The sequence below is a fragment of the Daldinia vernicosa genome, assembly GCF_022497035.1.
Source record: "Daldinia vernicosa strain CBS 139.73 unplaced genomic scaffold F5Y00scaffold_39, whole genome shotgun sequence".
NCBI classification, from domain to species: domain Eukaryota; kingdom Fungi; phylum Ascomycota; class Sordariomycetes; order Xylariales; family Hypoxylaceae; genus Daldinia; species Daldinia vernicosa.
This window is the reverse complement of record NW_025953955.1, coordinates 170,288-186,511: the sequence shown is the minus strand read 5'-3', so window position 1 is coordinate 186,511 and position 16,224 is coordinate 170,288. Positions and strand designations below refer to the sequence as shown.

Genomic DNA, 16,224 nt, shown 5'->3' with positions numbered 1-16,224 from the left:
CTCCTTATCTTAAGAGGTATTGTTGTAACTGCTGTAATCAATTATTGCGATTTCCAACCATACTGCCATACCGCCGGGCACCTGCAGCTATGTAACTAGGTACTTTATGTATCAACTAGAACTTTAGTAACCTTCCCCAGAAGCTCGTCCATCATCACATCTCGTGATGTTGCCGACTGACGCAGTTTTCAGATAGCGGCACAATTGGCCGTTCATATTCTTATCGCACCTTGTCTATGACTTGCCAATATTTGGGGCATACGGATGAAGGTTCCGGGGGCCTGTATTAGCCATGTACTGGCCCATTGGAACTCCTAGAATATATGCGACAACCACCAGTCAAGTTTCTACTAAGACGAACTTCGTCATATCCAACGATGGCGTCTCTTCTATCGCCGCAGATAGCGACTCGCTGTCAAGCTCTGAGCCACCCCCTCCCTTACTCCTCGATGAAAAAGACAGGACCATACCGGACACATATATACCACCTCTCACCCCTGGTCTCAAAACTCCAGCTACTCCAGCTATAAACTCGGTGGAGCATGACATTTATCATGATGGTAGCAGCTCTACTTCTACTTCCCAGCAGCATCTTGCAGGGACTAGTGGCAGTACTATTCCAGCTGGAGATCCAATTATTGCTTTGAAAGTGTCTAGGACTGGTCATTTATTTGCCGTAATTACAGCCACTACCATGACGATATGGCAGACCAAAGTTCGTCCTCTATAACATTATATTTAGCATTATATTTTAATTTTACCTGCTAACCATGACGATGTCTACTTCTAGCCTACCGTGATCCAAGCCGTCGTCGTCCGATCCGAAGCATCCATTAAATCCTACGGTACTAATGTCGCCCTCTTATTAAGGCCCGATTCCGTTATCTTCGTCGTTCAAACAAGCTTAGGCTTCTTAATTACGTATTCACTTGCTACCGATGCCGAGTCCCGCGTCTACAAACCTCACTTTTCGGACCATAGCAATATCCAAAGGCGACGACAAAGTCACTTTGGGGGTCCTGGTAATAATACGCCCGATCAGATCCTATTAGGTCCAGGTGAAGGAGCCGGGGTTCGTGATATAAGTCTCCGTTTTCGTAGGGTGATCAAGGTGGACGCCGGTATTGAACATGCTATTGCCCTTGACGACGAGTTGGTCGTTGCCACCAAGAAGCCAGCGGCTGTCCAATGCATCAAGTGGACCCCTGACAGTAGCGGTGGTCAGACGAGCACTGAGCTCGTAAGTCGCATGGGTTGGTTGGAGAAAAAGGTATCAATCAAAGAAATGACCCATGATCGGCCTATGAACCTCTCTACTTGGGTTACAAGTGATGGGAAAGCATACGCCGTTCAACGAATCTCAGCTAGTCAGGCCAAAGATAACCCCGAATTCGACCCAAAGAAACTCTTCAAAGGCTACTGCTTCCATTCGCCTCTTAGCGGTAGCGACCACGCCGTCAAAGCGGTCGTTAATGCTAGATTCTCACTGATAGCTGTAGGCTGTATTGACGGGAGTATCCGCGTATATTCTGCTAGAGATTACGCTGGCAACATCCCCCCATCTCACGTCCACCGAATCCCAGTCTCGTCCGAATCTGCAGGTCCCTTAAGAACTCTAAGTTATTCCCCAGATGGATACTGTCTTTTCGCTGGCTATGAAGATGGATGGGCAACGTGGAGCGTGTTTGGAAAGACTGCCGGCCACAGCTTCCATAATAACCCCTCTATCACATCCTCTAATCAAGAGGCATGGTTAAGTGGTATCACGGAAGCTAGTTGGATTGGCGGAGCCTGCGAGATATTGATGGTTGCTCGTCAGAATGAATCCATCTGGTTGCTTGAGATGGCGCGGAGTGCAGTTACCGGTTGCTACACTCCTCCTAATCTCTTCCGTACCGTACTACAGAGCTCATCTAGCGTTATGGTTTACCGGGGTTACGATCTCCCAGATCTCACCAGTATCTCCGCCGAGCCTTTCCTTTGGCACAATGCTAGGATCCCCGCTAATTATCTTCTGAACCAATGGCCGATCAAGTGTACCGTCGTATCTTCCGACGGTAGATACGTTGCGGTTGCGGGCAGGCGTGGACTCGCACACTACAGCGTTAATAGCGGTAGGTGGAAGACGTTTGCGAATGAGGCCATGGAGAACGAGTTCCAGGTCAGAGGCGGGATGTGTTGGTATCAACACATCCTCGTAGCAGCTGTCGAAGCGAATAGATCGTATGAGCTCCGATTATATTCGCGAGAAGCTGCTCTAGAGAGTTCGACCGTCATGTTTACTCAGCAAATGCCAGCGCCTATTGTCTTGATCACTCCGTCCGGAGAAGACTCTCTACTGGTCTACACCTATGATAACCTTCTTTATCACTTTGTATTTGCGCCCGTTTCTGGTGCAATAAGACCCATACAAGTGGGACAAATTGCCTTCCACGGTATTGTCAGATCTCCCGCCAGAGTGAGGGGCCTTAGTTGGATATTACCCGAGAACCAAATGATCGATGGTGATCCCTCACAAGATGTCGCTTTTGCCTCAGTCTTGTTCCTGGTAGATGGGAAACTCGTCCTCCTTCAACCGTCCGTCAATAACGAAGGGCAGCTCAAATACGATATGCGCGTCATATCTCACAACGTCGAGTTCTACGTTAGCATGAGAGACCAGTTTTCCGTTAACATGTTAGGCGAATCCAGTGCGCGGTTCTCTACGGAGGCCGAAGAAAATAGTCTTCGGAATTCGTTATGGGTATTTGAAGGCCATGAGTTGAAAGTCTGGCCCGATGTCCAAGAAGTTCTACGAGCTACTTCAATTGAACCGACGAAAGAACTACCATCTACGGTCTCCATGCCTATCGACTTTTATCCCCTCTCCATCTTATTAGGTAAAGGAATTGTGCTAGGAGTTGAGCCCGAATTAGTCCAACGAAGAGACATCAGTTTCTCTTTCTTCCGGTTCTCTATCAGGGTAGGTAAATACCTAGGTTATCCTTTCCCGTGCCAGGCTAATGATCTTTAGACTCATCTTTTCCTCCCTGAAATTCTGCGTTTTTATCTGGTAACAAACAACGCCGCTGCGGCACTCAAATTGGCCCGGCAATACCAAAACCTCGAGTACTTTGCACACGGCCTAGAGGTACTACTCCATCACGTTCTAGACGAGGAAGTCGACTCGGCACCTAAACCAGAGGCGGCCATTCTTCCCAGGGTGCTTTCTCTCTTATCGTCTTTTAAGCAATATCTAGATATTGTAGTTCAATGTACAAGAAAAACCGAGGTCAGGTCTTGGAGAACGCTCTTTGCATACCTACCTCCGCCGCAAGAACTTTTTGAAGAGTCTCTTCAACGTGGTTCGTTAAAAACGGCAGGGGGCTACTTGTTAATATTACACACATTTGATGAGCTCAGTGCAGCATCGGAGCAGTCGGTACGGCTATTCTCGCGAGCGATCCGGGAAGAGGATTGGGAACTTTGCAAAGAGCTAGCTCGGTTCCTAGCGGCGATGGACGAAAGCGGGGAGACATTAAGAGAGGCAATGGAACTAGTCAACATCCGAGTCAAGCAAGAGTCGGATGATACAGATATAATGTCTAGACTCGAGGTGCCGGCTCGGAAAGCTAACGGCAGCTCCCGCATGACGAGACAGAACTCGGAGACAGGTTCCGACGCTCAATCAGCGAGCGACATAAGCAGCTTGGGAACAGCCAGTCCAATATGATAGAAGGAGTTACTTGGGATAAAATGGGACGAGCGAAAAGTGGTTTATATTATTCACATGGTTAGGTGCTAAAGGGATCGTATTGTAAATGTAAACCTTTGGGTCTGGTTAGAATGCAGGCCCAGAAGACTGGTCTGATGAGACGTAATTCTATTATTCCTGAAACAGATACCTATCCAGAGGAGATGAGGCCTGAATACACGTTCAAATACATGCTGAAAGGTGCAAAAGTTGATGCAAGAGTTATCTTGGAACTCTGGTTAACTAGTTATTGCATACTTGCATTTGTAATGCGACCAATGATAAGTGAGGATTGTCCATCTTTGGTTGATTATCTAATCTTAGGTAATTGATGATGTTTAATCTACACCTATATGTACGTGCCTAAGTATCTTAGTACTATGAGGTACATGTACCTACTGCACATAATGCATTCCATTGTTTGGGCCTGGCAGGTAGAGTCTCCATCCCCGGATACATCTGCGAGGCTGCTGAGGCTGAAATATGGACCCACTATACTTTTCGAGCCCCCCCACTAGCAGCGCCCACTGGACCTTGACGGCATTTCATCAATTTTGGCTGCTCGGTTTGCGCCTGAACCCCTCCATCTCCGTATTCCCATACGACGCGACCTAAGAGCATTATCCATTTTAAACCTCATTTCGCTCTTTTCCATTCTGTCCCTTCCGCCCACGGGGACCCAACCGCCAGACTTAACGTCGCATCGACTATAAACCCAACAATTCTACCAAGACTGCCCGACGTGGTCATGATGGACGAGTTCGCTTCCGAATCTGATAGTGACTACACTAGCTATTGGCGAGATTGGGTGAGTGCATGTGGTTCTTCAGAACCTTCTTCCGACGCGAGTACGCAGGCGGTGTAGTGGGTAGCGAAATTCCAATGGCACAAGAGCTTCTCTCGAGAGCGAGAGCGCATTCCACTTTAAGAATACCTTAACTTCTTATCTTTGTTCGACATATCCTTTGTTCGAAAGTATCGATGGCTGCTCTTCACCCGTATTTGATTTGTGGGAAACTCGTCTTCCAAGTACAGTGACGCGTTCCCTCTACTCTCTACAAAAGAATTATATCATCATCAGTCAATTTGTTTTTCTTTTAGCCAGCATTAATCATGGGAAGCCCGGCCCCATCGTCGCGGACCCTATTCCTTCGAGATAGACCTAACTTATCTTTCTTGATGAACTGGATGCACTCCTCTGTCAGTACCGGAATGTTTAGCCACATGCCCGCCAGCCCGCCAGAGCTATATTTCATCTCTATCTACGCGAACCCCAAATTAAGCCTATATTCCCTAGACATATTATCAGGTGTTATTCTTATATTGATGCTAACTATGCGCCCTTAGTTTATATCTTCGCGTGGAAACGAGTATTTTTGCGAGATTGACGAAGACTATCTCACTGACCGCTTCAACCTGACTGGACTCAACACGGAAGTCCAGTACTATCAATATGCTCTCGATCTTATCACAGACGTATTCGACCTCGACTGCGATGACGACATGAGGGAGACTATTGAGAAATCGGCCCGTCATCTGTATGGTTTAATACATGCTCGCTACATTGTTACTACGCGTGGCCTGGCCAAGATGGTATGCTCATCCCGCTTCATTAGATTTCATATGGGCCTAACTTATAACCATTTGTAGCTCGACAAATATAAAAAAGCCGATTTCGGCAAATGCCCGCGAGTCTTCTGTCATTCACACCCGCTCCTACCGATGGGCCAGACCGATATCCCACATCAGAAACCTGTGAAGCTCTATTGCGTTCGATGCGAAGATGTCTACAACCCCAAGTCCTCACGACACGCAGCCATCGACGGCGCGTATTTCGGTACCTCGTTCCACAACATCATGTTTCAGGTCTACCCAGCATTAGTCCCCCCGAAGAGCGCCGACCGATACATACCCCGCGTCTACGGTTTCAAGGTACACGCCTCGGCGGCGCTGATCCGTTGGCAAAATGCCCAGCGAGCAGACATGCTCCGACGGTTACGAAAGCTGGAAATAGAAAGCGGGTTCAAGGAAGACGTGGGTGATGAGGATCTCGAAGAAGAGGATGATGAGGAAGACGATATAGAGCTAGAGGGAATGGAAGGTGATGCCATGCACGTTGTCGGTTAGGTTATGATTCTGGCCGGATATCTTTGTCTGAGCATGACCACGCTATCAACACTAAGAGCGTATACCGTGTCGGAGTTTATTCGTACAAGAGTCACAGGGAAAATGCTCCGATACCTACGGCCAAATCAAAGCAACGAAATCCTTCTATTTGTGTAGCACGATGTCTTGTCCCATGCCTTCAACAACGATTTTAATGTAAGGCACGAGTACAAAGTGGATGGTATAGGCGGTATTCATAATCAAGATGCAGATTTGTTATTATGCTGGCGTTTGAGAAGGACTTGGTTGTCATTCCACGGCGTTTTACAAGATTCCCCCAGGATACCTTTAATAAAGTTCCTCACTAATGATATTTCTTTGTATGCTGAATTCTCCCTTCGGATATAATACGGTTGAGGTGATATTAAAGACGCTTCCCAAGGTTGTTATGTCCACAGGATGGTATCTCGGGTTTATATTGGTAGCATACACGTAGTGCCCTGCGTAACGGATAATATGATATAGCAGTTGATAAACCCAATAGATTACCTAGATATCTAAGACGTAGCCAGTAAATAATCACTACCTACCATCTCCACGTAGATAGGAAAGCTAGCTCATCCCAGATACCGTACTAATCATCACCTCGTCTTCTTCCTCGCCTCCGTCCAACTAGGGATAGAGCCATGACGAAAAAGAAAAGAGAGAGAGAAAAAAATCTGTACTGGGACGTCATTGGGGCTTCAAAAATTCCCTGCCCGGGCAAGCCCAGACAGAAGTGGTCAGGAAATAGTTTTCAACTAGCAAAAAGACGCACTCGGATTACTCCTCACTGTGACGTCTAAAGCCCGTGCACTAAGATGAGGAAGAAAAGAGGAAAAGGAGAAAGTGAAAGATTGGATGGGCAGGGCGGGTATTTATACATGTACTGGGGTGGGGCTGCTGTTGCTTCTTCTCAGGTGGTCTGGCAGCTGCTAGGTGTTTGCTATGGTTTGATGACAGGAGCGTACCTGCTATTAAACTTCGAGGAGGGACTGTGCGACACACATGATAAGACGTAAGGGCGATAGCTGGATTCGTTACGAGACGCAAGCCACGAAGACTAACCCATCATCCTACCTACCCTACACACTTTACTACCTACCTAGATATATCTACCTAGATATATGACAGTCACTATAAGCAATCCAATTCGTATTCCGCTGGTAATAATCCAACCAGTAGTTTGTTTCGTATTCTGTCTATATGCACACCTAATGTCGTTTACAAGTGCGAAAATGCCACCCTCGTATGTTGAACAACCGACCAAAAAATAACAACTCGCTTTCCTTAGAACTCCATGATATTCACCTTTTAAATTCTCCCCTCCACTTGAGCTGGAGTTCCCGAACTTTCTGCATGAGATGGATCATCTACTTTCGTTCGATACCGCATGCCTAGCTCGATATCATCTGCGCGGTGGCCCGTCATCCTCTCCACTTCGTCTCCGGGTCTCTCCCAGTGCTTCTTATCCGTCGCGTAACTCCACGATCCCAGGCCTGCCCAGAACGCCTTGTCGTGACTACGAGGTCCCCATGCCCATCCGGCACCGGCACGGATCGGCATGTGATAATATCGGAATGCAAACCATGCGCAAATCGTTCCTATGATATAGCCGAAGAGGATATCAAATCCGTGATGCCGGAAGTCAAACCAACGCGAACTAGCGACGAATATAGATGTAAAGAAGGGGAGAACGGCTAGAACGAGTAGGTATATAGGCGGGGCAGCCGCTTGTCTTCGGGTGGAGAGAACAGCCGAGTTATGGGCCCCGATCTGCTTGACCGTAGCTGGATCAACAGGAGAGGCAGACCTATCGATTTCCCGTTCGTTTCGCACGGCTTCATAAGACGTGTCGATGTTACGCAACCGCGACGGGAAAGCAGTAACCGTACTCGTGTCGGCCGTTGCTGCGTCATGCGGTACGAAAGGCAACGTGATGGCAAATTTGCTGGCTAGGAAAAACGAAAGGTAAATCAAGCCCGCGGCCGCAGAGCTAGAGTGTCCCGAAGGATAACTGCGAAAGCCGTCGTCGAGTAGAGCACGGTCCGGGTTCTTGCAGATATCCGCACTAACAAGCTGACCATTATATGGGCCGTCCAATGAACCATCGTCCGCAGGCGTGTGGAACCCAATGATATATTTAGCGACATGCTCGAAATCCGGTTGGCATCGGGAGAGGAGATCCGGTCGCGGCTTTCCGAAGAGGTTCTTCATGCCCTGCGTGATGATCCAAGCCGATATGAGAGAGAGGGCCAGGCCTAGCCATCCCGTATGTAACTCCCATAATTTACGCTTCCATATTAAGGACTTCGGAGTGCCCTTCGGAACTGTCGGGCCCGGAACGAAAATGAAGACGACGATTAGGACAACGGCGATGGGGATAACGGCGTTGCAGATTAACAGAAGTTTGGAGTCTACGGTCTCGTGAACGGTGAAAGGAAAGCTGTGGACGATTAGCCAATTACACCGACACCGGCGGAGTTCCCTCACAATTGGGAAAGGGGCAATACGTACGATATGTTAGGATCTTGTAAGCTAAAGGGTCTCTTATTCGGAGTAACGTTGCCCAGAATAACGCCAACGATGCCGACGACTATAAGTATTAACCAGTCGAATACATAGGACCCAATAACGATGAAGCTGAGCTTAGATTTACGGCTCTGGAAGCCTGAAGAATTGCGATCGGGCATTTTGCTGTAAGGATGGGAAAGCAAAGGAGAGATAGATGGAACAACGCTGTCGCTCTCGGGCATTATCAATAATAGGATGATTGTATCCGCTTCCCCTTAAGGTCTTAAATGACTTGAATACGGGTATGCATGTGAGTTAGGTGTACATCAGATGACGATGCTTGTACGTATGTACAGTAATGTATGTATGGAGAAGGTGTGGAGAGAGATGTAAAAGTGCCTCCCGAATTTCTCGTTGTTTTGGTTTGCCTGGTCACTGCTCTCGAAAAATTGCTCTCAGGAGATTCCTTCAAACTACAAATTAATGTCCTTTTCCCAGAAAAGCTGACAAGACCAGAGAATACCCAAATAAAAGAAATCCAAATGCAAAACGACAGCGTCTCGCTTACAACGAATGCCGATAGAGAGATCGTCTTATGCCGCGCCTTTCAGGGCAAAGGAATAGGGAATTCGAGACGAGCCAAGCCCGATGGGGTAACAGGTCGCGTGGGTCCAGAGTCTTGGCTAGGTACCGTTTGACGGCGTCGAATTTGGTAAAAGTTACGAGTTACGGTTGGGACGAGCGCTAGGGACGAGTTTGCCGCGCGGATGGGGATTCCCTTATGCTTATGTATTGTTTCTCTTTGGGACCCTCAGCCTCCGTTTTTTTTCTTTTCTTATTAAATGCTAGACCAGGTCAGGCCGGCCGAACTGCCGCTGTCAAACAATAGCAATGTGGCAGTGTATTGTACATATGTAAGTGGCAGCACAAGAGTGGTTGTGTTGTGTAATGAATAGGTAGTTTTGTTCAATGGAATTGTCCCTCGTCGGGCGGAATACCTATATGTATTGTACAGCAGGTGCGCTTTTCGCGTATTGCTTCGGTCGGGGTCTTAGACAGGGTTTACAAGATGGTAGAGAAAATCAAGATCTACATAGATAGAGAGGGGGAGAAGTCATGTGTAGCGTGGCGAGGCCCCTTCGATCCAAAGTAAATAAATAGATGGGATTCGATTTGATTTACTACATAGGTAGGTAGGACGGTAGGTACCTAGGTAGTGTCTTGCATCTGAAGTGTTTAGTACAGATGATACGCTAAAATATTATGCTGCTATGTATAAGAGGTACCTAGGCAGGTAGGCTATGCTGTCCTATTCTATATGTACAATTGTCAATACTATAGTTCTGAACTATGGCGGAAAACGGTTCATTGTAAGAGCGCGCTTAGGTATATATTCATATGTATGCTGCCATGGCATATAAAGAAAATGCTTCCGGAATATACCTATACATCAAGTGGCTTTTTAAAAGGCGTAGGTATTCAGCAGTTACATTATTGCATCATAGGTGTCTGAATGTGACACAAGGTGCGGGAGGTTATTTTAACTCTACCGGCAGTGAAAGTTGCCCTGCTAAATTAAGACTATTAGTGTACCTTAATGTTTAGATGAGTACTTTGGTACATGGAATAGGTATGTTAAGGTTGTTTACAGGGACAAGACAGGTCGCATCTCATTACGTGGCTTGCGTGGCTTAAACTTGCACTGGTGCTCCTGTGCTCCTACTTAATAAGCACAATAATTCATAACCTGTGATGTCGACTTTTACATACACTATTCACGGATAATCCACACTGCCACTCTTGGTGTCGCTTGGCCTCCGTAATTCATGGTCGTAGAGACGCAATCATATAGGTATTGCTCCCTATCTGTGTCAACACGGCTTAGGGCAAAAGCCCCAATTGCGTACGTTGAAGCGTCGCTTAGATGTAGGTATTAGCAGAGGTTAATCCCTGTTGGTATTTATCCATATTTTAGTATACGAAGGTCCGGGCTAAAAGTCTTGCACATTTAATGTTGGTAAACCATGTATAAGTTAAAAAAGGACCGCACGGTATTACTTAAGCTATAGTGGCTAATGCCGCTATAAATATAATGGTAAATTACCTATACTTAACATATAAGCCACTATTTAAATTTTATTTTAGTAGGTAGTTGATATAGTATTAATAGAAAGGGATAACTTTCGAATACGGTGCTAAAGACCTCCACATGTATAAGACTTTTGGCCCGGACCTTTGTACACAAGGCTATTGTATAACCAGCAAGGCTTTGGTTAACTAATTTGTTCTTGAGTCTTACAATTACCTAGAATTGGTGCTACGTGTATCCTATCATGTGATAATCATCATAACTATCTATTGTTTCCTCTAGCCAAATTGGCTATGAAATTACCTTCTCGCAGGTTATAGCCTTATAGGTAATTGGAGGTAGATAACGTCTCACCTCATTCTCTCCTGTCATGATCAATATCATGTTTTAAGAGTAAGGAGCAAACCACTTACTTATACATCTTGGTCATAACTCATTGACTACCTAAGGTAGTAATGGGGGCTTTAAAAGCTTTTTCATGTCGGTTATCATTTCCGCCCTATTGCGTATTACGACGTTAGGAGAAAAAAACAATGTGATCTCGTATTTGGTGGCTGCAATAACGGCTTGGCAACGCCAGCAGATAACTCACCCATAGGTCTCGACCATGCATGTAACCTGCACGTTGCTAGCCGTGATGTGCTGGTTTCGCAGGAAATATCGATGTGAACCTGCAAGATGTAATAATGTATCACCCCTTTTGGCAGCCGTATTATATATTTCTATTACTAATATTTGGAGTAGGTAGAGGAATACCTAAGTCCTGGCTTTCGAGGATGCGTACGAACTCGAGATTGTGATATAGCCGTTTGTGTAATGCGCGGTAGTGTTCGGTTCGCTTGTAACATGCTGTCGATTCCGAGCTGATCGAGTAATCTCTTTGTACGTCCTAGATTACGCAATCTCAAATCTCAGGTCCGATCTGGCGGACTGGGGAAGAGCCTCAGATTTTTTTTTTATTGGCGATCTAGGCCTCAAAGATCCCGCCATCACACATCATCGTTCGAGAAATTCCTGCTCATACATACAGCAACGTGGAGGGAATACGGACTTACTGACTTCTCCGAGCAATGTAATTGGCGCAAACCTCTTTTTTATATGGTCCGTCGTATATGCTATGATCTATCTCGCATGCAGCCATGATACTAGACTTTTTCGTTGGGTTCCCGGACGCTCATGCATGCATCTTGTTCTTCACACTCGTCCATCCCATCGGGATGACCCCCTATTGTCCCCCGGGTCATAATTCCCGAGCTCCTGTGGCTCTGTGGCACGCCGCCGTCGTTCGAGACGAAAGCTGAGATGGATAGATGTCCGTACCATCCGATTCCAATGGCGCCGCCCTAAATAGTCAGCCGCACTTGTGTAAATACGTTATGAGCGGTCGACTCCCACGTACCTGAAAATTTTCTGCTGTTCAACCCCGTCTGTCAGCATCGCTCGTTAGCCTCCTACTTTCGCTCATGAATACGCTCGCTTGAAAAACTCTCGTCCAGGATGTATTTGCGCATCGAATTGCTCCTCGTTCTCGCATGTCAGCTGGTGATTGGCTTCGCCTTCGTAGTGCCTCCATCGCTAAGCCAGCGTGATGTCTCGCCCGACTTAACCTGCGGGAACACGGGGGCCGGGACAAAGGGTTACACATGCTCTGACAACCTGTGCTGCTCCCAGTACGGCTACTGCGGAAACACTACGGATTACTGCGCCACCGGCTGTCAGGAACAATTCGGCCTGTGTAGCGGGTCCGGCGGCGACGGAAACGGATCTGGTGACGACGGTGATGGAGGGACCTCGCCGGATCTAACGTGCGGGAATACGGGAGCCGGAGAGCATGGCTATATCTGCCCTACTGGCATGTGCTGCTCTCAGTAGTGAGTAATTTAAGACGAACTTCTTCTTGGATTCCATATTGATACCTCTTATTACCTAGTGGGTATTGCGGTAACTCGACCGATTACTGTGATATCGGATGTCAATCTGCATTTGGAACGTGTTCGCCGGGTGGTGGTGGGGACGGTGGAAGTTCCGGCGATGGGCGCTGCGGGCCTGATTTCGACGACCAAGTTTGCGGTGCGACGGAATGTTGCTCTCTTTCCGGGTAAGTTCATCCCGTCTCTTGAAGATATTTCTTGCTTACTTACCTATGTATCACTGGTAGATATTGCGGTACCACTTCAGACTACTGCAATGCTCCGGACTGTCTCTTCGATTACGGACCGGCTTGCGACGCAAATAAGATTCCTAGCGGCACCAATACCTCGACATTATCCCGGTCTCCCCTCGGAAGCGTGGCGGTCGGCGGCGTGGGGATTTACGACTGTCAGAGCGACGGTGATGTGGCTCTGACTTTCGACGATGGGCCTGGCCAGTACACATCTGAGCTTCTGGACCTCCTAGCGCAGTATAGCGCTAAAGCGACCTTCTTCATCACCGGCATTAATAACGGCAAGGGTGAGATCGATAACGCGAGCCTCCAATGGCCGTCCATAATTAAGTGAGCATTACCCACCCACAACGCCAACTAGTGAACTTGACTCCTAACGCATTTTCTGCCCAGGCGCATGCATGCCGACAACCACCAGATCGCGTCTCACACGTGGTCGCACGCCGATCTAAGCGCCATCACGTCAGCCCGGCGGCGGGATGAGATGATCAAGAACGAGATGGCGTTCCGCAACATCCTCGGCTTCATCCCGACGTACATGCGGCCGCCGTACAGTTCGTGTACGAAGGCCAGCGGGTGCGAGGATGACCTGGCCGCGCTGCGGTATCACGTCATATACTTCGACCTTGACACCGCGGATTACCTCAACGACTCGCCGGACTTGATTCAGAATTCCAAGGACAACTTTGACCAGTTTTTCGTGGGCCTGTCTCCTGACTCGGACGACGCCCTAGTTATCTCGCATGATATCCACGAGCAGACTGTGCATAACTTGACCGAGTATATGCTCAAGGGTATTCAGAGCCGGGGTTATAAGGCTGTGACTGTAGGCGAGTGTCTTGGAGATCCGGTTGAAAACTGGTATAGGCAGCTTTAGTAGATGGCGGCTTTCTAGGCCTCGCCTCTGGGTTTGTATGTTGTATTGGAGCAGAGGCTTGGACGTGGACCTTGGATATTATTCTCCCTATATTATTAAAGTTAATTATATATGTCGATATGTCTTAATAGAGCTACTTAGCCAGAACATCTCCATAGCTGTCGGGTAATAGGAGGAACGCGATATGAACTCTTCAACTTTGATATAATAGAGCTTTGACTCCTATCAAAGAATGAGAGATGCCTTAACTCTAAAGCTATAGTCCAAAATTTTGAGCTTGTGTACCTAAAGCATTGAGAAATGGGAAAGGGAATATTGCAGGCGCCTGTGGACCGTTTGGCTTTGGCTTAGGTTCGAAGCTTGTTTGCCTACTCCTTACATGAGAGTTATGGACAGCACTGGCCTCCACCAATCGTCACCACTTCGGACCGTATTTCATTGCATCCAGGAGTAGCCGAGAATTTAATTATGTCAATAGAGTTTACCAAAGCATTTTGGAAGCTTGGAAGAGACATACTCTTATGTGTCAATGTGTAATTTACTTACATTTGACGTTGTTGATGTGCATAAACCACGTGCCCACGCCTCACCACATGTATTTAGGCTATATGGTTAGGAGAAGACAGGCTGGCCTATAGGAATAAAATAAACACAGATGGCACGTCCCGTTGCAATTCACACCTAAGCATAACTTACCTGTCGAAAATGCACAACGTTGTAAGATGCCTTAGGTAGCTAGTGATAGCCAGAGTTGTTTGATGACTCGGTTAATATAGTACACTTCAATACAGAAGCCTCGCTCTTTTTGCTGAGACTGTAGGTCGTACATATAGACAGAGTGAATAGGACTCGCTCGAAGAAGGACGATTCTATGATTCTTTGCCCTTCTTGTCTCTCCGCTTGCCCATGTTCCGTACCCGAGGAACCACAACCCATTTGTTGGGGTTGTTCTTTCTGCGTGTCTTGTAACCACCTTTCGACTGAGAGTATAAGTCAGTAATTGAGCGCTAAATTTGTCTTCGAGGAATGAGGTGAGCCATACCGGTGTACCCCAAGGACTTGTTGGGTGTCGGTTACCCTTGGATTTACCACGACCACCACCGTGAGGGTGATCCACTAGAAGCCAATAATTAATATCATATTTGACATGAACCTGGATCGTATATTTAACATACCTTTGTTCATTGCCACACCACGTACTGTCGGTCTAATGTTTAACCATCGGCTTCTACCAGCCTTACCAAGCTGTCGGTAATGGTGGTGAGGATTACTCGACACGCCTATGGTTGCACAGGCATCTTTGCTGACTCTCCGGACCTCTCCGCTCTGTAGCCTAACATTGACATATTTACCCGTTACGACTTTGACTCCGTCATCCCTCACCTCTTCTTCCTTACTCTCAACGACGGCAAAGGTCCCCGCACTTCGGCAGAAAACAGCACCTCCCTTCGGGTGAGAACCGACGTTATATACCGGAGTTCCAACGGGGATAAGGTGCAATGGCAGGCAATTTCCACGATGTGCCGTCTTAGCAGCCAGAATACCCGGATCGATGACTCCACCCATGCTGTCGAGGAGGTCCTGAGGGATACCAGACCGATAACTTTGCACTACGTCTCCAGCCCTCATACCCTCGGCTGCTATGATGTATGTTTTCTGACCGGTAGCTTCCTCAGTGAGCAGCGCAATATGTGCGCTACGGTTCGGGTCGTACTCGATTCGTTCGACGAGATGAGGACCGGCAAGCCAACGGTGGAAATCCACTGTCCTTATCCTCCGCTTGTGACCACCGCCACGATGCCGGACTGTAATTTTACCATTGTTGTTACGGCCACCCTTCCCCATACCCTTCTTTGGGAAGGTTAATGGAAGGAAGGGCCTGCCTTTCCATAAGTGATCGTTGATAGGTCGCTTAAGGTGACGCACACCGGGTGTCCTAGGTTTGTATGTACGTAGAATTAATGTCGATTCCCTTTCAGACTTGAGTCCGGACGGCGCGTGCTGTCTCGCGGGTTTAGGGGGGGCCTCGTCATCCTTAGGAACCCTAGGTATAAAATCGACATCGGGGTTAGGGGGGCGTGCAGCCTCGCGAATTGTCGCATAGCCTCGGAGGGGCAGACTTAGAGAGCATTGGCAATTAGCCAGCGCCCTCCGGGCTGAGACGGACAATATCCGCGGCTGTAGCATTATATCATCTCACAGCCAGCGATGGCATATATGTCGATTGAGACGCGCTCGGCGGAGGAAAGCTAGGCCGGCCTTGGAGGGTATGGGGTTGAGAACTAAAATTCAGAAATTGAAGCTATTCTGGAATTCAAATTCTTCCGAGGCCAAGGGTAGAGGCTTGGCACCATAGGTACATATCTTAATTAGAGATTTCGTTGATCAACCGAGTTTTTACCAGTACTGAGGCTAGTGAGTTAGGGATTATGTAAGGTGAATGCGGCTGAAATTTCAGTTTAACGATTCAAGGTACGAAATTTAGTAGATTCAGCCACATCTTGCTGTGAGTTGTAAGGTACGGATGAATTATGAACCCCTGCAAACACGGGATCACGTCAGTGGATTGGTCAAGAAGAAGTGAATCCTCCGGGTCGGCGAAGTTTGACCAATGAAAAAACCGTTGCCCCTCCGTTGCTTCTGTTGATTCAAGTGGAACTGTGGGGTCAGTCACGTATCTAAAGGAAAAAAAGAAGCAGGTG

At 47.5% G+C, this 16,224-nt stretch overlaps 5 protein-coding genes across 5 annotated transcripts; 3 read left to right on the top strand and 2 right to left on the bottom strand.

The window, feature by feature from the left end:
- The first annotated feature begins 132 nt into the window (after positions 1-132).
- On the top strand, positions 133-3,938 carry F5Y00DRAFT_242793 (RIC1-domain-containing protein). Its single transcript, XM_048008577.1, has 3 exons — positions 133-715; positions 791-2,962; positions 3,014-3,938. The coding sequence occupies exons 1-3, from the start codon at positions 293-295 to the stop codon at positions 3,710-3,712; spliced, it is 3,294 nt and encodes a 1,097-aa protein (XP_047862838.1). The 5' UTR covers positions 133-292; the 3' UTR covers positions 3,713-3,938.
- Positions 3,939-4,091: 153 nt separating this feature from the next.
- On the top strand, positions 4,092-6,555 carry F5Y00DRAFT_242791 (casein kinase II, regulatory subunit). Its single transcript, XM_048008576.1, has 3 exons — positions 4,092-4,541; positions 5,081-5,326; positions 5,384-6,555. Exons 1-3 carry the CDS (start codon positions 4,482-4,484, stop codon positions 5,858-5,860), a joined length of 783 nt encoding a protein of 260 aa, XP_047862837.1. The 5' UTR covers positions 4,092-4,481; the 3' UTR covers positions 5,861-6,555.
- A 637-nt stretch (positions 6,556-7,192) lies between these two features.
- On the bottom strand, positions 7,193-8,571 carry F5Y00DRAFT_254343 (acid phosphatase/Vanadium-dependent haloperoxidase; the record flags this gene model as incomplete). Its single annotated transcript, XM_048010154.1, has 2 exons — positions 7,193-8,324; positions 8,396-8,571. 2 exons carry the CDS (start codon positions 8,569-8,571, stop codon positions 7,193-7,195), a joined length of 1,308 nt encoding a protein of 435 aa, XP_047862836.1.
- Positions 8,572-11,880: 3,309 nt separating this feature from the next.
- F5Y00DRAFT_129048 (carbohydrate-binding module family 18) lies at positions 11,881-13,978 on the top strand. Its single transcript, XM_048004185.1, has 4 exons — positions 11,881-12,352; positions 12,412-12,579; positions 12,640-12,975; positions 13,039-13,978. The coding sequence occupies exons 1-4, from the start codon at positions 11,979-11,981 to the stop codon at positions 13,520-13,522; spliced, it is 1,362 nt and encodes a 453-aa protein (XP_047862835.1). The 5' UTR covers positions 11,881-11,978; the 3' UTR covers positions 13,523-13,978.
- A 276-nt stretch (positions 13,979-14,254) lies between these two features.
- On the bottom strand, positions 14,255-15,994 carry F5Y00DRAFT_242786 (ribosomal protein L2). The gene is made up of 3 exons (XM_048008575.1): positions 14,698-15,994; positions 14,565-14,638; positions 14,255-14,502 (listed from the first exon to the last, which is right to left on the bottom strand). The coding sequence occupies exons 1-3, from the start codon at positions 15,707-15,709 to the stop codon at positions 14,392-14,394; spliced, it is 1,197 nt and encodes a 398-aa protein (XP_047862834.1). The 5' UTR covers positions 15,710-15,994; the 3' UTR covers positions 14,255-14,391.
- Positions 15,995-16,224: the final 230 nt, after the last annotated feature.